This window comes from Podarcis gaigeae (genome assembly GCF_964106915.1).
Source record: "Podarcis gaigeae genome assembly, chromosome: 14".
Lineage (NCBI taxonomy): Eukaryota > Metazoa > Chordata > Lepidosauria > Squamata > Lacertidae > Podarcis > Podarcis gaigeae.
In genome coordinates, this window is record NC_139690.1 from 29575754 (window position 1) to 29599197 (window position 23444).

General features: G+C 47.4%; 2 protein-coding genes across 3 annotated transcripts; both read left to right on the top strand.

The window, feature by feature from the left end:
* Positions 1-30: 30 nt before the first annotated feature.
* Positions 31-15671, top strand: PALB2 (partner and localizer of BRCA2). Of its 2 annotated transcripts, none has more exons than XM_083711962.1 (13): positions 31-471; positions 1810-1869; positions 2358-2457; positions 4123-5793; positions 6630-7384; positions 8885-8959; positions 10127-10288; positions 10575-10660; positions 11822-11983; positions 12159-12275; positions 13322-13409; positions 14034-14182; positions 14972-15671. In XM_083711962.1, exons 1-13 carry the CDS (start codon positions 289-291, stop codon positions 15204-15206), a joined length of 3843 nt encoding a protein of 1280 aa, XP_083568088.1. In that variant the 5' UTR covers positions 31-288; the 3' UTR covers positions 15207-15671. The 2 variants fall into 2 exon arrangements, 1 of the variants encoding a protein (XP_083568088.1); XR_014557872.1 differs by having other exon boundaries at positions 242-471; positions 10575-10819; positions 11629-11983.
* Positions 15672-17849: 2178 nt separating this feature from the next.
* Positions 17850-22550, top strand: NDUFAB1 (NADH:ubiquinone oxidoreductase subunit AB1). The gene is made up of 4 exons (XM_083712003.1): positions 17850-18101; positions 19205-19327; positions 19791-19878; positions 21419-22550. Exons 1-4 carry the CDS (start codon positions 17916-17918, stop codon positions 21508-21510), a joined length of 489 nt encoding a protein of 162 aa, XP_083568129.1. The 5' UTR covers positions 17850-17915; the 3' UTR covers positions 21511-22550.
* The last annotated feature ends 894 nt before the right edge of the window (positions 22551-23444 follow it).

A 23444-nucleotide genomic window follows, 5' to 3' on the forward strand; every position in this document is an offset into this window, starting at 1 on the left:
CCCAAACACTGCCAGCCAATGACTGAAGACGAAAGTGACGTAAATACGTTTACTTCCGGTTTCTGTTTGAAACAAGGCGACTCCCCCCTCCCTTGCCTTATTCTCTATGGTGCCCTGTCTTATTTCAACATTCGGCTCTGACTAGAGACATCCCTTTGTTGGGCGCACTCTGGCGTCGCAGCTGCGGAGAATAAAGCGCAATATTAAGTGGGTGGGTGATAGCGGCGCGGGAGGGGGAATGAGCCGCTCTACCTTCCGTCTCTATGGCGCTAGCTCCCGTTTCTTGACATGGCGCATGCGCAGAGACATTCCCTCGCTCCTGGCGAATCTTGCGTTTCCATGGACGCCGTTTCGCTGGTTCTGCTACTGCGCAGGCGCAGCTGGCGCGAGGTGCGTGGCGCGCAGAGAGCGGGAGATATGGAGCCTCCGCGGGGCCACTTCCCGGCCCTCAACGCGCAGGAGAAGGCCCAGGTGGGCGCCGGGCGAGAGGGGGCGAGAGGGAGGGGCTTTGGCTGGAGGAGGAAAGGGCGGGAAAGGTCTCTTGAAGAGAGGGACTTTGGCCTGGCAGCTGGGGAGGGAAGGCCCGCCCCTCTCCTCTTTTTCTGTGGTGGAGATTTCAGGAGGCGGGACAGGGGAAGAGGGCCCTCATTCTGCGGTATAGAGCATCTGCTTTGCACGCAGAAGGCCCCACGAGTGGGATTTCCAGATATGGCTGGGAATCTTGGAGAGTTGCTGCCAGTCAGTGTAGACGGTACAGGCTAGATGGACTCCAATAATCTGACTTTGTGTAAGGCAGCTTCCTATGTCCTTGCTTAAACCAGCTGTTTATTTGGACCATGTGGACTGTATTCTTCCTCAACCTTGGGTCCCCGGATGTTGCTGGGCTATCACTCCCATCATTCCTAGCCAGCATGGCGAGGGGTCAGATATGATGGGAGTTGTAGTTTAAGAAGATCGGGAGACCCAAGGTTGAGAAAGATCATGGCTTGGAAGAACATTCTCACTCCAGTTTGCATACAAAAAAAGGTCTGTTTTTAGTCCCCACCGGCATCTTCAGGTGGGAGTCAGAAAGACCTTTGCTTGAAACCCTGGAGAGCCACTGCCAGTGTTGACAATACTGAGCTAGATGGATTCTTACTTTGTAGGGAAGGAATATAAAAACTTGCTTTGCACACACAAACTTCCATGTTCAGTTCCCATCAGCATCTCCAGGTGGGAGTAAGAAAGACCCCTATCTGAAACCTTGGCGAGCCACTGGCCCATATATAGGTCCATAACTTAGCAGTAGAGCAACTGCTTGGCGTGCAGCTGGTCCCATATTCCACTTTCAGCATCTCCAGGTGAGCTGCCCTTACCTGAGACCCTGGAGAGCCACAGCCATTCAGTATAGAGACACTACTGATCTGGATAGAGCAGTCATCTCACTCACTATAGGGCAATTTCCTATGTACTCCTTTTGGGGATCTGTTTAAACCAGCCTCCCCCAACTTTGTGCCCTCCAGATGTTAGGCCTATAACCTCTATCAGCCCCAACGTCATACAGCTGTGTTGGCTGGGGCTGTTGGGAGTTGCACTCCAAAATACCTGGAGGGCACTAATTGAGGGAGGCTGGTTTATACTGTTGGGGATGCTGTTTTAAGTTCACAGAACCTTTCATTTTGAGTACATTGTTTCGGTGTGCATTCTTGTGTTCCTCCTTCCTCCAGCAAGACCAAGTGTTTGGCAATGCAGTTCATGTAGCTGCTGCCTTCCCAAACATTGTTTTAAAACAACTTGTGGTGACCACCTTGTAACATCTTTGTCTTCCAGCTGAAAGAAAAGTTGGCCTTATTGAAAAGAGAATACAGCAAAACATTCCACAGGTTACAGGTAAGTAAACAATAGTGTCTGCCAAGGACTTATAAGCAACTGATTTCTTCAGTTGGGGAACATGTTTCATCACCTGAGGCCCTTCTCGATGTTCCTCTTCAAGAGGTACTGAGGGCAGCAACACGAGAGCAGGTCTTTGCTGCAGTGGCCCCTTGCTTGTGGAATGTGCTCTCTGGGGAGGCTCACCTGACTACTTCCTTACATATCTTTAGGTGCCAGGCAAAAAACAAAAAACATCCCTCTTCTTCCAGGCCTTGGTTAATTAAACACTCTATGGCCTTTTAAACTGGGGGGGGGGGGAGGTATTGTTTTGTTTGTTACTATAGTGTGTATTTTTGTGTTTCTATGTTGTAACCCCTCCCCTGTGATCATCTCATAAAGAGTGATATAAACATTTAATAAATAATAATAATATTTTTGGCAGAAAATGGAAGCACATCTGATTAAGCGCCGGTCTTCCCATTATCCTTGTTTGTTTGTTTTTGTAGCGTGCTGAAAGAGCTGAAAAGGTGAACAACTATGTCAAGAAAACGGTTGCAGAGAAAAACCTGTTGCTTATGCAAGAGGAAGCTGAGGGGGACCTTGCAGGTAAGCCTGGAAAGGCAGATCCATGGTTCTTTGGGTGTTTATCTGTCCTGATGAAGTAATTGCTCCATGGCTCTTGTATTATAGGCTCAGCTCACTCTACCTTTCCCAAAAGGCAGAGCACTTTTTGTAATTATTGCACACGATGCTGTTCTTGGGCAGGCCTCTTGGGCTGAGGACTAAGTGAGACCATTACAGGGAGATGCCATAAAACTTAAATTAAGTTTTCTTCTGTTGTTTCTGCTCCAAATCTTTGCATTGTTGGGGTCTTGGATTCTGTTCACTTAGAATCCTGCACATTTTCTGTTTGGCTATGTACAGATAAGGCCTGGTGTCCCAGTTCAGAACTAGCCCCTTACTCTAGGGTATTTGTGAGTGCTTATTTTCTAAAATGAGGGGAACTGGGGCTAAAGCCATCTTAAAAATTGTGCTGGGTAGACTGGAAGCCTTTGCTTTCTACTTGTGAGATCCATGGATAAGCCACAATGAATTGTGCAGAGGAGATGTGCTCCAGACATGTTCAGAGGCACTTTTTATCGCACGCCTCTAGGCTGAGATCAAACATTTGGAAGAATTGCAATTCAGTGGCAAAGCATCTGCTTTGAATTCACCAGGTTCATAAATCTGTCTCCAGGTAGGACTTGGAGAGACTCTCTGCCTGAAACCCTGGAGATCCATTGCCAGGAGTGTAGTCAGTAGTTAGATTGACCAATGGTCTGATTCAATATAATCCAGTTTATATTATACAGCTCCGATATTATACAGCTGTTCCTCTAGTTATACTGCTTTCTATGTTCCCACATACAGTGGTGCCTCGCTAGACGAAATTAATCCGTTCCGCGATTCTCTTCGTCTAGCGGTTTTTTCGTCTTGCGAAGCAAGCCCATTGACAACTTAGCGGATTAGTGCTAGAGCTGTCAAGCGGCTTCCAGCGATCAGCTGTTAAGCGGCTTATCAGCAGAACAGCTGATAAGCGGCTTAGCGGCTTAGGAAAAGGGCAAAAAAAGCAAAAAAAAAACCCGCCGGGGGGCAAGATTTTTTCGTCTTGTGAAGCAACCCCATAGGGAAATTCGTTTTGCGAAGTGCCTCCAAAACAGAAAAACCCTTTCGTCTAGCGGGTTTTTCGTCTTGCGAGGCGTTCGTCTTGCGGGGCACCACTGTATTGGTAATCTGAAGAAAATACCATATGTATGTGTAACCAGAAGCGGTTTTTTTCTATGCAATCGTACCTCTTCTTACGTATCCCTCTGGATACACAAACTTCATGTTGCAAATGTGGCATGTGCGCAGAAGAGTGCCTCCAGTTACGGACTTTTCGGGATATGGCCGGGCCTCCGGAACGGATCCCGTCTGTAACCGGAGGTACCACTGTACAAGGACTGTGAGCTCAGTTCTAGCGGTCAAAAGAAATTCCTCAGCACTCAATTATTTAATTCTAAGTGGTTTTCGTACCAGATTCTGTTTGATGAATCTCTGGGTTTTAATTTTTTTAAAAAAGGAAAGTAGATTTGTCAAGCCTGAAATCTCCTCTCCACTCTTTAGGAAGTGAAACAGAGTCTTATGTTAAACTGCCTTTGTAGTTTTCAACTTTTTTGATTAAAATGTGCTTCGTTTTGCTGTGCTGTGTGCTTCCTTGATGGGAGAGTGCTGTTATTTTTTCCTTCACAGATGGCTGTTCAAAGAAGAACACTGCAAAAACTGCCTCAGTCACCTTCAAGCCTGAAGCCTTCAACCAAGAAGACAGCTTGCTAGCAAACTTGAGTTCTTCATGTAGCAACCAGGACTGCAAAAGGGTTCTCTTTAGTCCTGCTCTTAAGAAAAACCAGAAAAGTTTGTTAAGAAGTAGAACCAAAGTGCAACAGAGAGCATCTTTGGCTTTGGAGGAGAAAGAAGAAACTACATGGGATACACCTCTGAGAAATGTGGTACCACAGCCAGAGAGCTCCCAGGGCTCCAGGTCGCCAGTTTTCAACAGAAGTGACAGTTTATGGATGGACCATAGCATCCCAGTGGCCTCTTCAGGGAACACAGCTGAAGAAGGAAGAGGCAGCAATGTTTCTCCTGTGTTGCTGCATCTGGATTGTTTACAAGAAACATCTGGGCAAACCACCTTTCTTTATGATCTGTTGCGTAAAAGCCAGAACCCTTCACCTGAGCATCTTTGTGAGGAAAGCCTATTTGATAGCTCTGGAGGTCCAGCTGTCAAGAATATTGTGTCACCTGCAGACATGCAGAATAAATCTCCACAGATGGAGGAGGAGGCAGGCCAGTTTGCAGGCTTAGCTGTGACCAATGAGGCTGCCTTTCATACACATGGGGATGGAATGCAGCAAGAAGGCAGCCGATGCCAGGAACCTCAGAAATTGGAGCTCAGCAGTGGTGACGCTCCCACCAGCAAGCCCAGTGGAAAGGGTTTAGGGGATCAGCTTAAAGAAGCTGGATCTCCCCTCCTGGATAGGGCTCTAGCCACACCTGCTAAAGATGTGCTGAGCTCTTGCACAGTAGTTGAGGGGCTCCTGTTTCCTGTTGAGTATTACGTAAGGACAACACGGCGAATGTCCAGTCAACAGAGGGAGGTGAACTTGGCGGCCGTCATTCAAACCCAGCTGGGCAAAAGTAGGAAAGGACAGAGAATTGTGTGCAAGGAGAAGAGCACAGATCCAGCCTCGTCATCCTCCCAAGGGCAGACAGAAAGTGGTGAGCAGAGGGAGGCTGTTCCTTTCCCATTTCCCGATTCTGGTGCCAGCCCTGGCACTTCTCCTCTTCAGTCTCTTTCTAATGAGAGGACATCTTCCAGCGGGGATCTAGTACAGAGTGAAGGCCTAGGGCAGCCCAGAAGAAAGAGAAGGCTGAGAGGGAGGTCTAATCACAAGGCCTTGTCCTGCACAGTGGAGGACCCAGCAGAGAATGTGGAGCTGACAATTTCCAAGGTTGATAGTTCTCTTGTGCCAAGTGAAGCTCAGGGAAGGAAGGAAAACCACCATGGAAGAGACAAAGACACAATGCTTTACATTACAGCTGGTGGCAGTGTGGAATCGAAGCGGAGTGGAAGAAAATGGCCGGCAGAGTCTGCAGTTTCTGCTTCCACACACCCTGAGACTGAGTTAGAGACTGCCCATGTCTCACAGGTGGTGAATTCAAAGGCCAATGTTCCCTCCAGCTTCATGGGAAGCCTGGAAGAAAATGACAAGACATGTTGTCCTGACAGGGGGTCTCGTGAGCAGGCTGGGAATCGGAACAACGCTGGGGTCAATCTGGCACAAGTGGATAGAGACCCCTTGCCTCACTATGCACCCCTAGTTGCCTCTGTGAAATGCAAGCGGAGGGGAACATCCCAAGGTATGTGCCCCCTGGACCCAGAGCTCGTTCAGCTTTATCACCCAGGGCAGCTTGGGGAGGGGGCTCCTACTTGGTCCCTTTAGAGCAAGGGCCGCCAATGCAGTATTTGTGGGCACCACAGAGCCCACCAATTTCTCCAATGGCTCTCATGAAAGGCCTCAATAAATATCCCCTCGGGAATATTTTGCTCATTTCCTGTGTACACTGGCTTGGCATCTTCAGTGGAGACCCCTCCCCATGAGGCAAGTTGAGGAAGCTCCGTTAGGTGGCGTATTTTCATGAGGGTGGGTGGGCTGACCTGCAGGATCTCCTTAGGAAGTTCTTTGTGACTGGCCCCCTTTGAAGTGAGTTGGAGGTGCTGTGCAGCTGGCACACAAGAGGAGCTCCCTGATTGATTGATTGATTGATTGATTGATTGATTGATTGTGTCTCATACTAATTGGGGATGGGGAGGGCTTTTGGATTTCCAGCCTGATCCCTATATGCTCATTTTACAGGCCCCTTGGTGGCCTTTGATATTTCCCCATTGTTTTGGGGCCTTATTGAGCTGGGGGATGGGGGCAGAAGTCAAGGTTTTTCAAAACGTCCCTGGAAGCACACAGGTCATTTGCATCTGTCCATTTCTTCCAGGAGAATCCTGAGATGCAGGGGAGTTCACAGCTTAGAGCATCTAGGTTGTTCAGCAAAGGACAACTGAGAGCATGTTTCGAACCAACAGGTCTCCTGCTGCTAATTTGAAGCAGGGTGGCTTTAAGGATCCCAGGAGCCCTTCTAGAGTAAGATCCTCACGACTGCAGTGAATGACAGGCTAAGCTGTTTCTCTTTTGTGTTTGCAGGGAGAAGGAGGGCCAGCCTGCCTGTGGAATCTCGGGATCCTACTTCACTTGACCTCTTTGGGACAGGTTCTTCCAAATTGCCCCTTCCTTTTCACGCCAAGAGAAGTAAGATGTCCAGTCTTGAATGGCTGCCCTGTGGCTTAGATCTCCAAGAATTCCACCTACCTGAAGATGAATTTGGGCTCCTTAAACTGGAAAAGCTCAAAGCCTGTGCTGTAAATCCGCCGGAGACTTTTGACACTGGCCAGTCAGCCAAGTGCCTCCAGGACACTAGTGGGGCTGGCTTTGAGAAAGATTCAGCACTAGGAGAGAATCCCATTTTCCTGGAGAAAGAGCCACCCTTTCCAGTGGGCTCCCCTCGGAAAGCTCTTCCATCACCATCAACTGAGTTGTTCCTCTCTCTAGCCCTGGAGGGTGTCCCAGAGTCCCAGATGCCTACCCCAGTTTTCCCTCGTTTAGGGGCAACCCCAGCCTCCCAGGCCTTGCCAGGCACACCTGGCGCATCTGCTTTGCAAGCTCATACCAGCCCTGAGCCAGGGGACTCTGCAGGTATTTCTGCCTTGCCCAGGAGCAGGCAAGAGGAAGAAGAGGGAGGTGGCGAAAGGATGCCCTCATGGTCACAAGGCCAAAGGGAAAAGAGCTGGAAGCCTGATGAGGACGTGGCCAGCTTTGAAGAAAGGCTGCTATCAGCTGGCGAGTCTGTTGAGTGTTACAAGGAATCCCCCAAACAGGAAGAAAGAGCAGAGGAGCCTATGGTTGGTTGGTTTAGTCATACAATTTCTGTGCTGCTTTCCAAACAGTGTACAAACAATAATCAACAAGAGCAGAGCATCATATTTACAGCACAAGTTATATAATTAAGAGTGTTCAATAAAACAAAAGAGCAGCTAAAAATGCAGCTGAACATTATTACTCACTCCACCCACATTCTGCTGTAATTATCAATCAGTGATCGCACACTCTTGCTGGGTAGTACCAACTGCTTTCTGCTTTCGGTCATAATTGTAGAGGTCTCTGGGATTCCCAAGGAGAAAGCAGAGGCGTTTCTGTCAGAGCTGCAGGCTTGACCTTCCAGGAACTGCAGTTATAATCAAAACTCGCTCCCTTGTGTACCCCTTTCTTTCCTTTCTCTTGGCTGCCTCCAGAACTCCATGACACTCCCTGTTCTTTGGCCCTGCCTAAGTTTCCCACAGCCTCTCTACGTCTTTCCCTTTCTTTGCTTCCATGTCTTGCCTATTTCTCCCTCCCTTCATCCCTCAGCCTCTGCCCATTCCTCAGGTTCTTGTTGCCTACTGTGCCCCCTTTCTTTAGTCACCTTCATCTGGAGTTCACTTGGGTCCCCTTAGCTACCCATCGCTCAACAATCCTGCCTACTCAGCCTGTTTCTGCCAACACCTCTCTCCAGTCATTCAGCCCTGTGTGAGAGTCCCCCCACCTTTCCCAGCCAGATCGACTATTCTTTCACAGAAGCTGCATCAATTGCCAGGGTACTGTGGCTGAAACCTTATCTCTGAGCAGATAGAATGTTCATGAGCATTCCAAGACCATTCCCAGCAAGGGGCAAGTCACTGTTGGTTTTTAGCCTACTAGGTGCGGAATACCCTTGCGTCCAAAAGAAGGCAGCCTAGTTCAAGCTTCCGCCCTTAGGCAGTATCTTTCATGCATAAATCCTTGGTACAGATGTATAGCCTACCTTGGGTGGGAGACTTCTGTCGCTCCACATGCTTCTGAACTTCATTTCCCAACAGCCCCTTTAGGCATGATGGGAGTTGCAGGTCAACAAAATTTGGAGCACCAAAGGTTCTCAACCTCATACAAGGGTTTGGAATATTGAGAGCTCATATTTCACCTTTACTTCCAGGAATCTTGATTTGGGACTACTGTGCTTGAGCCAAGCTTAGGTACCCTTGTCTGTCCAAAATCACATTTCTGCAGATGTAATAATAACAATAATAATAATACATTTTATTTATATCCCAACCTCCCTGGCCAGAACCGGGCTCAGGGCAGCTAACATCAAAATATATGATACATTAAAAGATTACACTTACAGTTTCGGCAGCTCAGTACACTCCAATTAAATAAAACCAAACAAATCTAGCAAAACATCAAGTACCTATCTGACTAACAATTATTGCATTGCTTATCAACCTACTATTAGCATTCCAGGTGCCTGGTGCTTGGAGGCAGGTGGGAACTCTGCTGCCCGGAAGCCATATGGTTCTTCATTTTATTACCTTGATGTTTTATTGCAGAACGAAGTGGCTGTGGAAGACCCAGCAGAGGACAGCCAGAGAAAAGGGAGCTTGCAGATGACCTCAAAACTAAAGGTCAAAGAAGAAAACCATGTCACTTTTTAAAAAAGTGCTTTATTGATGTAAATGCATGTCTGCCCCCACTTTTTTTTAAACGCCCTGTTCCGATTCTACCTACTTCTGGACACAGATGTGTCCTTTTCCCCCTGGAGGTTGGGCCCTGCGTGGACAATGTTATTCAGGCTTGCTAGGAATGATTCACGCTTTTGTTTATTTTTCCTTTTATATGCTTTTATTCTGTTTTATTGGTTTGGGTTTATCATTATAATGAATATTGTATTTTTATTGTACGTAGCTTACACTGCTTATAATAATAATAATAATATTTTTTTATTTATACCCCGCCCTCCCCAGCCAAGGCCAGGCTCAGAGCGGCTTACAAGCAATAATAAAAACAAGATGAATGATTACAAACTTAAAAACAAAAATAAAACACAACAATTAAAATAATGGAACATTAAAATATTAAAATGTAGCCTCATCGCAGGAGGACAAGGAAAAGAAGGGGGAAAAGAGAGAGAGAGGGGGGGGGAGGGGTTAAAATAATTAAGTGGCTCAGAAATGGTTATGAATAGGTAACAAAATATTTTAGAGGTGCAGAAGCCACTTGCCTGTGGAGTGAGGAGAGTGGCACAGTGGCCCCCACCCTCTTGGGTGCTCTCCTTTCTCTTCCATCCTCCCTTCACTCTCTCCTTTCCTAGGACAGGCCTCCAGTATAGTGCCAAAAATGCTGGGGTTTTTTTGCATGTGTGTGTGCGGAGGACAGAAGTATTGTGGTTGGGTGCCCATGTGTGCTCTCCCTCTCAGACTCAGGAGGTGGGGAAGAAGCGGAAGGGCAGGATTAGCCGGGTTCAAGTACTTGACGTCGTCAGGGCATCTGGCATGAACAGGAGAAAGGCCTTTAGAAATGAAGCACCGAGAGACCACATCTGGTCCATATTGGGAGGAAGGCCTGGATTGTGCAGATGCTTTCCTGGCAAGCTTGAGCCTCAGCCCCTTTATTGAGCTAGCCGCTGGTCTGGTGCCTGCACGTGTCCAGTAAGCTGCTTTTCCCTGTGTAGGGGAGCACCAACCCGCTGCTGCTGCTGGAAGCTCTTTGTGGCACATGATTTGCCTTTGCTGGCAACATTTCCCTCCCTCCCACCTGCCCCCTATTGATTCTTTCTCTCTTGTTTTGTACAGAGCTGCTCTGGCTCATGCTCGGTGGACGTGGGCACCGTGTGGTGGGAGGCCGCTGACTTCACAGCACTGTGTGTTGTGACAGCTTGTGAGGCTTCCGTTTCCCTCTGGAGGCATCTGGAGTCCGGCCACTGGGACTCTGTACACACCTGGCACTTTACAAAGGTTAGAAAGAAGGGGTCTTTGCTCCTGCTGAAATAGAATATGTGTGGTCTGCCCCTTGGTGGCTATCACCTGCAACTTGCTGCAGTTGCCGTTGAGTAACTTCTGGAAACAAAAACTGGCTCTCGGCTTCTTCCCATTGGAGCATTTGGTTGGCCCTTGGGATAGCAACATGCTGGACTAGATGGGCCCCCTTTGGCCTCTTCCAGCAGCCAGGCTCTTCTTGTCCTGGAAGGGGGAGCACGGATGAGGAGGAAGAGAGTTGATTCCTGTTTCTCTGATTCCCCAGGTTCCGGTCTTTCAGATTGTCCCTCTTCCAGGTGTCCAGAGCCTTGTGTGTGTTGCATTGGGAGGACTGGAGATTTCAGAGATCAGGTGAGTTGTGCCTGTTTTCAGAGATCCAAAATGTGTGTTCCTCTGCAACATAATCATTGTGCACCTTAAGTGTTACTTTAAAAATGCTTTTTGGGCTCTGAGTAGAGGCTGGCTCTACTGCTGTGGCCTTGAGGAAGGAAGCTTGACAGTTAAGTCTTTGTGGTTATTTCTGAGTGCTGCTGCAGAGAAGTGAGATTTACCCTCTTATAACATGATGCCCTGCTCTTTGGGTATTAATAACTCAACCAACTGTACTTCTGTTAGGCTGGCTGAAATGTCACAAAATAGTGTGCAGACTCTCAAATGCACCTCATCTGTGTCTCTCCCCCTACCCCACTTTGCATTGCTTGCCATCTAGCCTGATGGAGATCTCCTAGAAGTTATATCTACCAACTAGAATAGCTTTAAAAGAGTAGGATAAGGCCATGAATGGCTACTAGTCATGATGGCTTCTCCCTCCACTTTCAGAGGAAGCATCCTCTGAATACAAGTTGTTTGGAATCACAAGTGAGGAGAGGGCTACAGCTGCACTCAGGTTCTCCTTGTGGACTTCCCAGAAGCATCTGGTTGGCCTCTATAATGCTGGACAAGATGGGCCTTCGGTATTTGGTCTGATTCAGCAGGGCCTTTTTTATGTTCTCCATTTCGGAGAACTCGAAAGCTTGCACAGTATTTTGCGACATTTCAGCGGGCTTAATAAAGGTATTGCTCTAATATGGATTTTGCAATGCTTCTTACAGACCAGTACAGTTACCTTTCACCTTTTCAGCAAGCGGTGCTACAGGTTACTGAGTTATAAATAGTAAAAGACACAGGAAACCTCCCATCAATGACTTCGTGGCTTTTGGGAGAAGCAGAAATACAGAATTTCCTTGCAGTGCTCTGTAAAAGAGCTGAACATAGCAGACCCTTTTTGTAGTGAACATAAATATACCCAAAACCCAGAAGTTCACAATACATACTGTAAGACAGAGGCAAGGAATTACGAGGACTGCCTTGTCAAATAACCCTGTTTTTCTTGCACGGTAGCACAGAGATGTTACCAATACAATAAGGTTCTCAGCATACCTGCCTGAAGTAAGTGCCGTTGACATAAGGGAGAGGGATTACAAACATGCTTGGAATCGGGGCCAAAAGCTAACATGTCACCTTTTCTTCTAGGTTCTTGTTTTATTCTTCTGAAGATGGCTGTGTTAAGCAACCCCTCGTCAAAACTGGAAACATAAATGCTGTCCTTGGACTAAAGAATAGGAGGCTGGTCAGTAGTTGTGGGTCACTCCAAGACCAAGAAGTGGAAGTCCTCTCTTTCTCTGAGACAGGAAGGTGAGAGGTGGCGGTGGCAGCAGCAGTGGGAAAGGAAAGTTGGTGTTGGGGGGGGGGGCGGTCTACTGATCTCCTGGAGCAGCAGCAGAGACAAAAGGTGTTTTGCTGTCTTTGAGACATCTTCTACTTCTTTCAGCTTGGTTGCAACATTCCTGGGGGTTTCTTTTGTTTCTAGGAGTAAAGAGAGGCAGGCTTTGATGCCTCCTGAAGAGACTGTTTTGGCTTTTGCTGAAGTGGATGGGATGGAGGAGGCTTTAATTGCCTTGACTACCACAGATTGCTTGGTGGTCTGGTAAGCATCTGTATGGAGTTTACTTGCACCACTGCCAGAACAAAGTTTTTCTCTAAATCTAAATCTAAAAACTTCCCAGTGTCCTAAATTAATGAGACTCTGATGTTTGACTTATATTTCATAAGGAAACCAGAAAAAGGTACACTGCAATTTTATAAACATATATTCCACTCCCACTCACATGAGAGGAAATATTTGTTTGTGGGGAGAGCAGGCTAGTAAAGGACACTTTAAATATTTTTAAATTATTATTTTTTAATTAAGACTTGGTAATTCAACAGCATACATCTGTCTTATATTGTTTTAATTTTTGGGTGGGGTGTAAGCAATATTTTTAACATGCTAATCTTGGCAAGCCCAGAAAGTAATGATTGATAGTGGATTTCCTGTGAACAGTCCTGAGACTTGTGGGTATAGAGTGGTATATTACTAATACTAATACTAATACTAATACTAATACTAATACTAATACTAATACTAATACTAATACTAATACTAATACAGTTGTACCTTGGTTTTTGAACAGCCTAGTTCTCAAACGTTTGGCTCCCAAACGATCGAAACCTGGAAGTGACTGAAACTCTCTTGGGTTTCAGACTGGGGAGTGTCTCCCAGCCCTACCTGGAGGGGCTAGAAATTGTACCCAAGACTTTTTGAATGCAAAACAGGTGCACTACCACTGAGCTACAGGCCCTTCTTTGTACACAAAGCAAGCTACACAAGCTGGCGTCAGTAGCCCAGTTAATACCCCTGGCTTAGAGGCCCCTTCCCAGCTTGCATCCATCTCCTTAGATAAGGGAGTAGCTGACAGGCAGCCGGCGGGAGAAGTCTCTCCTCTCCTAACTGAATCAGAACTAAGGCTTCAAAGCAGATAAACATACGTGACCTCATTTTTGCAGCAACTAACAATTAGTCTTGGAGTTATCCTGACTATCAAGATGTTGTTTACAGGCCTTCCAGAAGATTTTCACTGTTTGGTTCTACACCCGCCCCCTTTTGCTGCACTCTGTACAGGAGCAGGTGACATTTGCTTTCTCCTTTTGCAGGAACTTGACAACTGGGCAGCTGCTGAGGAAGGTTCCCCTTGGTTCTTCCTACCCAGGATCTGTCTGCCACAAAGCCTATTCTGACTCGGTATGTCTCTTAAAGCAGGTTCTGCTCTGTGAAATACATAGTGCTGCAGTTTGGGCTGGGTCAAGGAGCAAGGCATCTTGGGGAAAAGGGGATCTGGGATTCAAGTTGCACCCTTGCACTTACCTTTCCCGTGCCCTCCCCTGATGTTCTGGTCTTTGTGTTGCACTAGCTCCCTAGCTCTAGACACCACCAAGGTCCAACTTTGACCTTGAAGGCCCTAAATCCCTTTAGTTCTGCATTCCTAGGAGCTTGCCTTCCCTCCTACATCACATTGCAGTGTAAGGCCATCAGCAAAGTCTCCATCAATGTAGTCTTCTGTTCCCTGGGTTAAAATGTTTCTGGATTGGCATCTAAGAGCCAGACCAAAATGTTTCCCGATCTGAGATTTTAACAGAAGCTCTGCTTTCAGTCAGGTTTGCAGCAAGCTGCGTGCAGCTTTCAGACTGCAGCATGCCTTGAGTCTTTGAGGTGGGTTAGAAACAGAGTCACAATCTTGTTAAGGGGGTACCACTTTCCTGAGCCTGGGATCTCCTCTCCCTCCCCACAATTCCACCACCAGTCGCTGCTACTTTTGTTGCTTGCTGAATTGACATTTCTACTTGCTTTTCCTTCCTTGTGGATCAGGGCCTCCTGTTCGTAGTTCTGAGCCACCCGCATGCCAAGGAGAGCAATTCATGGCTGAACCCTGCCTTCCAGGTGGTTGCACTCAACCCCAAGACAGCGAGGAGTGCCAGGCTGATGTCCTTATCCCTTCCCCTGGGAATCACAGGAAGGCAAGTTGTTGTTAGAGCAGATTGCAGCCAAACTAGGGTATGGGGATCTGACTGCCCATTTAGCTCATTTCTTCCTACTCTGGCTGGCAGCAGCTCCCAGGCTCTGTGGCAGAGGTTTCTCCCAGTCCTGCTACCTCTGATAACGTTAACTGGGCGCAGCAAGGACTGGGGGTGTCCTGTATTCAAGGCATATGCTTCCCCTCCCCCACTTTCTTTCCAGCCCAGTGGAGCTACATTCCTGTTGATGCTTCTGTAGCTCTAGGTCACTGGGAGGGCACTGCCTCCTTCCTGCCAGCCTCCTGTGTAAATCTGATTTTAAGCACTGGAGCTTCCTGGACTCTGGTGGAGGGAGCTGCTTCCTCTGCAGCTCTTCATGTCAGGAGTTCCTAATGAAGCCTCTGCTGGTGTGTGTCATGATGGGTTATCATTCAAGTGCAGACCACTTTCTGCCTGCCACCTTCTCTGCCCTTTGAACATCCTGGACCTCTTCCACAAACAGCTTTTTTTCCTGGTTGATGATGAGGATCATTAAAACATGCTGTAACTTCCACTTTTATTTAAGCAGGCTTTTTAAGGATCCAGGCTTTTAAGCACTGTTGTGATTTTAAGAAAACAGCCTTGTATAAAGTTGTAGAAAAATGTTAAATCTGTTTTTAATTGTTTGAGTCCTCTATGTTTCTTCTTTTTATTTTGACTTTATACTCTTGCATTTTAGTTCTACTTTAATTTTTTTAAAAAAATAATTATGTTATGGGGCAGCATTAATCTGGATATTGCTTTTGGCTCTAGGTACTTGGAGGGTGAAGTGAAGGGCGCTTCTGCAGCAGCTGTGCTAACATCTGGAACCATTGCTGTCTGGGATTTATTTTGGGGGCAGTGCACGGCTCTGCTGCCCCCCAACTCTGAAGGGAGCTGGTCTCTCGCCAGATGGTCTGTAACTGACACTTGTCTGCTGGCTGGGCAAAAGGACGGCAGTGTTTACATTTACAGTTACACAACAGCTTTGAGGGACTCGCTTGGTTAGATGAGTTAATTTGGACAAGATTTCCTGCACTTGAACAACATGTAAGGACTAGTGGATCCATTTCTCTGAAAAGTTGAATGCTTTCAGGAATAAACCAATTTCAAAAGTGTTATGAAGTAGCCCTAGGAGAAAGTTATATTCTGTTTATTCTGGCATTGCCAGTATAGTTGTGCCTGCTGGGGCCAATGGTAGTTTTATCCCAGAAGGCTGGTCTCAGGAATTGATAATGGGCACGATCCACTTTGAACGTTTTCTCTGCATACCCCAATGGGCTTCCCTGGGCACAGCATTGTGCAAAATCTATTGTTCTTACTGTTCACCCTCTTGGGCAGGCTTTGAACTGTTAAAAACATTTTCTGGAGTGTCTTAAATGTAATATTAAAATTTCTTTTTCAAAAAATGTATAAAGTTTTCTAGGTGACGGGTTTGTTTCTAAACACTTATAAATTGCCTAAAATTTTCCAAGTGCTGTATGTGTATCATTGAAAGATAAGACAGTCCATTCACCCAGCCTCACAATGGTAATAGACCCAATAGAAAAGGAAGAATAGCCACAACAGAAAAGGAAAAGGGAATGGGGAGGGAAGAAGAAAGCAAGTGTTGGAGCAGCTAATCCTTTACTGTCCATTATGATGTCTCCCTCTCCATAATTATCCTCCTGGGCTGCAGAGAATGGTCTACAGAAAGCTGGCATGAAAGTGGGATGGAGTACAGTGGTACCTTGGTTCTCAGATTTAATCCATTCTGGAAGTTCGTTTGACTCCTGAAATGGTTCGAAAACCAAGGCATGGCTTCCGATTGGCTGGAGGAGCTTCCTGCAATTAATTGGAAGCCGCAAAAGCCATGTCGGACGTTCAGCTTCCAAAAACATTCACAAACTGGAACATTCACTTCCAGATTTGCGGCATTTGGGAGCCGATTTGTTCGGGAGCCAAGCCATTTGACTACCAAGGTACCACTGTATTTGAGATTTCAGGCACACATCTTCAAATTTCTAAAGGACTGTCTCATGGAAGATGGAGCAAGTTGTTTTATCCTGCTCTGGAAGGTAGTACTCGAACCAATGGCTGCAAACTCCAAGAAAGGAGATTGCAACTAACCTTCAGGAAAAAACTTTCTGACAGTAAGAGCTGTTTGTTTGACAGTTTGGAACAGTCTCCTTTGGAAGGTTGTACACTCTCCTTCCTGGGGGGTTTTTAAGCAGAGGTTGGATGGCCATCTGTCATGGATGCTTTAGCTGAGTTTCCTGCATTGCAGGGGTTGGATTAGATGACCTTTGGGTTCCTTCCAACTCTACAATTCTGATTCTAAGGGGGATCCCTGCCCCCCTCAGCACAAAGTAAGTAGAGAGGATCTGGGGTGCTGTACTGCACCTGACTGGTCCCTCCTATTCCTTCCCTTCTACCCTCCTGCTGTCTGTCGTAGAATGAAAATTCTGTTGACAAGAATGAGGCTTCCAGACCGTTACCCATAAAAAGAATGCAAAAAAATCCTGGAGGTTTAGCATAATGCTTAATGTAATGATGAAAAAACGACTCCCTCTACAGTGAGAGTGGGGAAGCTTTGACCCTACTGATGTTACTCCCATCAGCCCTAGTAGTAAAGGTAAAGGACCCTTGGACGGTTAAGTCCAGTCAAAGGTGACTATGGAGTGTAGCGGTCATCTCGCTTTAAGGCCAAGGGAACCGGCATTTCTGACTAAACCACAAGCCAGAGCGCACGGAAACACCATTTACTTTCCCACTGCAGTGGTGTTGATCTACCTGTCCTGGCATGCTTTCGAATTTCTAGGTTGGCAGGAGCTGGGACAGATCAACGGGATCTCACCCTGTCATGCAGATTCGAACCACCAACCTTCTTATTGGCAAGCCCAAGTGGGCCACCTGCGTCCCTTACCAGCCCTAGTAAGCATGGCCAGTGACCAGGGATGTTGAGAGTTGTGGTTCAGCAACCTCTGGAGTGCCAAAGGTTTCCCACACCTCTATAATGATCAGTGGGGGTGGGAGGCTTGTGTGTGTGTGCACATTCACTACACAGCTACACCCTCTGCAGGCATGTGTTCCCCAAAAGGGTTTCATCCTGTCCATGTGCCCTGGAGGCAGACTTTGCTAACTGGTGGCAGGGTTTCAGGTAGGAGTCTTTCCTAGGTCTTCCTGGAGATGCCAGCCACATAACATGTCGAAAGGCCTAGATTCAAAGTGGGCAAAGATTCCAGTCCCTGTTGCTCTGAATAAAAGGCTGGTTTCAATGGCAACATTGTAATCTATTTTTATGGAGTCAGACCTCTTGGCTCATCTAGCTCCAGATTGTCTGCCCGGGTTGGCAGTAGTTCACCAGAAGAATATCCGCAGCCCTATCTGGGACCTTCTGCATGCAAAGGAGGTGCTGGCTGGCAGTGAAACTTAGGGCTGCAGGAGGGAAGAGGGAAATGAGTCAGCCTGGAGGGCTATCGACGCTACTCCAGTTTTACTCGGAGTAGACCCATTGAAATTAACTGAGGTCCGTTACTTGTCATTTGAGTCACGGGACGGGGCAAGAGGAGGAGCCACCACGTGAGCCAGAGGGGAAGGCGGGGCTTGCTTTGCATATGCAAACACGGCGCGCTGCATGCCGGGAGCCTCCCTTCCTCAATACCCTTGAAGCCCGGCGGGCGAGCGGGCTGGCGCGGGGCATTGTGGGCGTCGGCGCAGGCGCACTCGCGGGGTCATCATGGCGGCCCGTGTCCTCCTGCTCTCCTCCACCTGCCTCCGCCGCCGGTGCTGCAGCGGGAGCCGCGGCTTCTTCTCCGCCTCCTCCTCGCCGCTCGGACGTCTCAGCCTCCCGCTACCGCCCGCCTCCCGCCTCGCTTTCTTGGCCCCCCTCCTGCCGCCGGGACCCGCCAGGCTGACGCCGCAGGTGAAGAGCGCAGGCGGGAGCCCGTCCGGTGCAGCGCAGGGTTCGGCTTTGCAGGCCGCCAGGGATCCCGACTCGGGGGTGGTCTGGAACCCAGCCCAGCGGATCGCGCAAGATTCGGGGTTTTATCGTTTTCCTACCCCGCCTTTCAACCAACAAATGGCCGAAAATAATGATATTAATTAACACAGCTAAAGCTGGATCAAGAATAGCAACAAAGAATGGGGTCAAAACCTGAAGCAGCACCGACTCCCCGCTGCAAGAGGGTGGTGCCTCCCCCTCGTGGCCTTTCTTGGCCTTTTACTTCTGCCATGGGGAGATGATTCTGCTGCTGCTGCTTCCTTGGTGGGGTAGTCCCAGTTTCGTTTATTCTTGCATTTGTTACCACTTTGAGATTTAAAGCTCATTTCGTTGTTTTTTTACAATCAAGCGGTATGTAAATAAGTGAATCTATGTATGTGCTACGCCTCCCCTCCAAGGAGCTCACGGTGGCAAGGATGGTTCTTCCATCTCCTTTTAGCCTCACAACAGGCCTTTGAGGAAGGTTCAAGAGAGAGAGAGAGACCAGCCCAATGTTGCCCAGTAAGCTCTGTGGCTGCGTTGAGGATTTTGAACTTTGAGGTATCCCTGGTCCTAGTCCAGCACTCTGGGCACTGAACCACACAGGCCCTGGATTGTAGGCTGGGCTTCCTTCACAAGCACAAGGTGCTCCGCCATGAAATGGGAGATTTTGTGTGCACACCAAGGCAGCAAATGCCCAGTGGAAAACCCCTTGCACTGCCCTCCCTGCTTTTGGAGTTCCCTGTGGCATCTGATCCCTAGGAATTATATTCTGAGACTCTGCTTTTCAGCCAAAGTTGTTTTTTTGAAGGCGCATTTAGTTTGCCATAAATTTTAGTGCTTGAGAATGATTTATCAGACTCAGATTTTCAGGAGCTGTGTTTCAAAATCAAACATGCACACTGCAGTGTCTCCATCTATGAATATCTGGGGAGCTTTAATGACCAGTTCTTTTTAGGTGTCACCTGTAAAGAGTTAGTATTTCAGGTGAGGGTGCTGAGGATATTCCCAAATCATGAAAAACATATCTCTGGCTTCTCCTATAGGTCTCTGGATCGTTGATTCAATTATGTCGTCATTACTCTGAGATGCCTCCTTTGACCCTGGATAACATCAAAGATCGAGTTCTTTACGTCCTGAAACTGTATGATAAGATAGATCCAGAAAAAGTGAGTAACTGGGTTGCAGCTTCTGTTTTGACCCTCTTTTTCTTGAGTCCCGGATTCTTCATGTGTATGATTAACATACATTTTGCACTGAAGCAAACTGCACCTTTGAATGAACCACAAAGGTGTGTTCCCTATCTTCCTAAAACAGGTCATCTGTTATGGCCATAGCAGATGATAGGAAGAAAGTTGTCTCTCTGGCTTAATGAAACAAGTGAGCATCCAGACACCAAGAGGAAATAGGAAATGAACAATAAGGGGGGGACAATTTCACTTTAAGATTGTCCAGTAATGGGAACAAAGTCAGAACAATGTTCTGGGCGGAGTGGAGAGAAGACTTCTATGTAGTAAAACCCAAATCTCCCTGGAGTCTTTGGCCCCTATTTTCTTACTTTTGACATTATTTGGATGGTTATGGACATTGTCTACTATACCACAATGTGGGGTTTTCTATTTTGTCTTCCAGCTCTCAGTAACTTCCCACTTCATGAAAGACCTGGGCTTGGACAGCTTGGACCAAGTGGAGATCATCATGGCAATGGAAGATGAATTTGGTAATGTGTTTGATGTGTCCAAATACATCACAAGATGTGCCTGTTAGAATGTCACAAGGTCAGAGTGTGCCTGCTGTGGAGCTCCGACTTAATTGAGAAATAAATGGACTTTAATACATAACAAAGTAACACTCCTGGGCAGTTGCTCTGAGCATCTGAGTTAGTCAGGCCTGGAATGCAGATGTTTTCGTCTTCCATAACATTGGCAACAGCCCACCTGGTGTGCCCTTTGATGTCTCTGTCACAGTGTCAGGGAACATCAGCTCTGTGGCATTCCTTTGGCAAAGCAGTCTGGGTGTTCATTCTAGCAGGAATAGCCAACATGCTGCTCTCCAGATGCTGCTGTGCTGTTAACTTTCATCATCCCTGACTGGGCTGGGGTTGCTGTGAGTTGTCGTTTAACAACATCTGGAGAACACCATGTTGGCTACTTACACCATTATACAAACTGCCCAACTAGGCTTTTAACGTGACAATCCTTTTATTCTCCTTAGATATGCACACATTTCCCTTTCCTCTCTTATTTAAACTTTTACTATAAGTTTACACTCACTTAGTTTCTCTCTATATTGGTGTTTCCCACAATTCTGTGCTTCATGGCATATCCATCATTGCACCACTTCCTTGCTTAGGTTCAACCATCTTGCACTGCTTTGCATACTGATATGTGATTTGGACTTGTAGGAATTTATACCAGGTCAGATTATTTGTCTTTCAAGTCCAGTATCATCTACTCTGGCAGCAGCGCTCCAGAGCCTCCAGCAGAGAGAGACATCCCCATCAGCTGCTTCCCTGATCCTTTTAAGTACAGATGCCAGTAGCTGAACCAGGGACTACCTTCATCTAGAAAAAGAAGGGGGAGGGAGGTTTCTGCCACTGGGTTCTGGTCCATCTCCAGTTGCATTTCTGACAAGACTACTGGGAAAAGATGGAGCTCATGCATTTTAGCACATCCCAGCTTGCTGAACTCCTTTCACTGATATAAGGGGCCTGGTACGTTACCCAAACTTCTACTTTTTTGTGATCACTTGTAGCCGTGTAAAATTGTTTTCCATGAATATGGTGTGTGCATAGGTGACTGTGGAGGCCAATTCTGGATCTGCACATCCTTTCACAGTGGGGCCATAGGTTTCCGGGTGAGAGTTGATCACGAGGATTTGCCAAATGTGCCCTCCTCTTAGCACGTTTCTGCCTTTTATCCTGAGTTTGTGGTTCTTCAAAGTCCATGACACCTTTGTTAGAGGCTGTTTTCCAGTTGGAGCACTTACAGGCCAGTGTTGCCCAGTTGTCCCTAACCCTAACCCATTACTCTTTAGTAGCACTTAAAGGAGTGTCCGGGAGAATCACATAAGCAAATGTGCTTACGAGCTGTTCTTGTATGTTTACACCCTGACTTCCAGGGGACATATATCATTCTGTTAACTTTCCTGCACTACATGGCACCCCTTTTGCCCCTCCTTTGAAAAACTACATCATGATCCCTTGTCTTGTTGACTGAGATTCCTTCACCTCTGGACTAAACAGGCCACATCTTTTTCAGGATTTGAAATCCCTGATGTGGAAGCAGAGAAGCTGATGTGTCCGCAAGAGATTGTAGATTACATTGCCGATAAGCAGGACGTGTACGAATAATTGTTTGTGTCGAGCTGAGTAAGTAGAGACTCCTGCTGGAAGGAGTGTGCAATGGGCTTGTGGTAGAAAACCTGCATGGAGTGATTCTCTCCTCGTTCAGAGGGCACCTGATGCAAGGGAAGCAGAAGATGGATGTCTTGGGGAGGACTTCATGCTCTTCATGCAAAGGCATCAGCCTCTGCTAGATAGAGAATCTTGGGTAGCATGGAGCAGCCCCTCATTAAAACTTATTTGGGAGAGTGGATTCTTTGATTCATGATTTGCTTGGGAAGGGCTTGGAAGCCTGCTGCCTCTCCTACACTTGCTTGAGGACACAGCCCTCTATCTGTGTCCGTAATCCACCTTTCCATGTTCATGGAATAAGCAACACGCAGCTGTGGGAAGTTACTCTGGTGCTAAGGGAACATCATCCCCCTGTGACGTTGTCACAGTTGAGGCTACTACAAGCTGGCCTGAGGCTACTACAAGCTGGCCTAGTGCATTTTACCAAATGCAGAGGAGCACAGCAAAGGTCCCATTATGCCTAGGTAGCCGAGTGCCCCTAGACTAGAGCTTTTCCAGAAAAGGGAGCACTTTATTCTAAAATAAAATGCAAGGCAAATTGAAAGAAGAGTAAGTGAAGGCTGTTCCAGAGTGGAGAGGCAGCAATAACTGGCATTGGAAGTTGAAAGGGTGACCAGGGGTGGAGGTAGAATGAGAGGTTGAGTTTTAGCTCTATAACAACCTCTCTTTCCTTTATGATCAGTCAAAAGCATGTCAAAAGGAAGTGGAACCCCCTAGTTTATAAGGAAGTATTTCACTGTGTGTTACTTCTCGGTGATCTTTTTGCGTTTCTAAGCCATACATGTCTCCCTCTCCCATCCACAGGCAACTGTTCTGTCCTGAGGGCTAGGATGATGTCAGCAGGAAGAGGGGACCGTGTCATGGAAGCTCTGTGCTGTATTGAATCACTATTACGCTCAGAGGAATGGTCCTGTTGGCTGCTGTATTTAAAGCTGTGTAATATATGTTGGCCTCCAAAATAAAAAGACTGATACTGACTCCTTTATTCTGATTTTCACTGGTTCCAAGCATGTGTGTATTATGTGTCTCAAGGTTAGGGTTACAGCTACATTTCCTGTTCTCTTCTGGTTAAGAGGTGTGGTCCTTCTCCCTGCTTGCATCTGGGGAACTCATAGAATTGAAGAGTTGGAAGGGACTCTGAGGGTCATCTAGTCCAACCCCCTGCAATGTCTTTTGCCCAATTGTGGGACTCGAACCCATGACCCTGTGGTGAAGAGTCTCATGCTCTACTGACCAAACTCTGTTAAAGGCACCTCTTGGCTGCTGAGCCAAGAGGTGGGAGGAGCTCTTGATCTCAGGTCAGACAGCTGGAACCCTTTTTGGGCTGAGGGCTGCATTCGAGGGGCCACTTGCCAGAGGCAAAGGTAGGTAGAGCCATGAATGTGAATTCTCCCTTTTGTACAGCAGGCTGATTTCTACGCACACCCCTCACTATCCTCCAGCCAGACTTGTCCAGAGTTCAAGGACACCTTCCAGCCAGGCAGAAAAACTCAAGGAATGTGCTAAGCTGAGCTGGCGAGGGGTGAAACTATGGCTCAGGGAGGGTCCTGTGAGCCTTTGGCCCAGAGGTCCCCACACCCACCCCTGGCTTAGATGCTCTGCAAAGGCTCTCTGGAGCCCCATGTATTCTGTGGCCAGTTCCTGCCGATTCAAGAGCTTTGCCTGTTGGGACTTGCTCTGCTGTTGTGTTTGGAGCAGGGGCATGGGGGTTTTGTGGCCCACCAGGAAGCCTTAGCTCCTATCTGCCCCAGCCATGATGGCCAATGGCCAGGGATGGTGGGAGTTGTGGGCCAGCAACAGGGGCAGGACCACACTGCACCCTTCCTTGAGCTAGCATGATGGGATGTAGTGGTGGCCAACTGCTCAGCTAC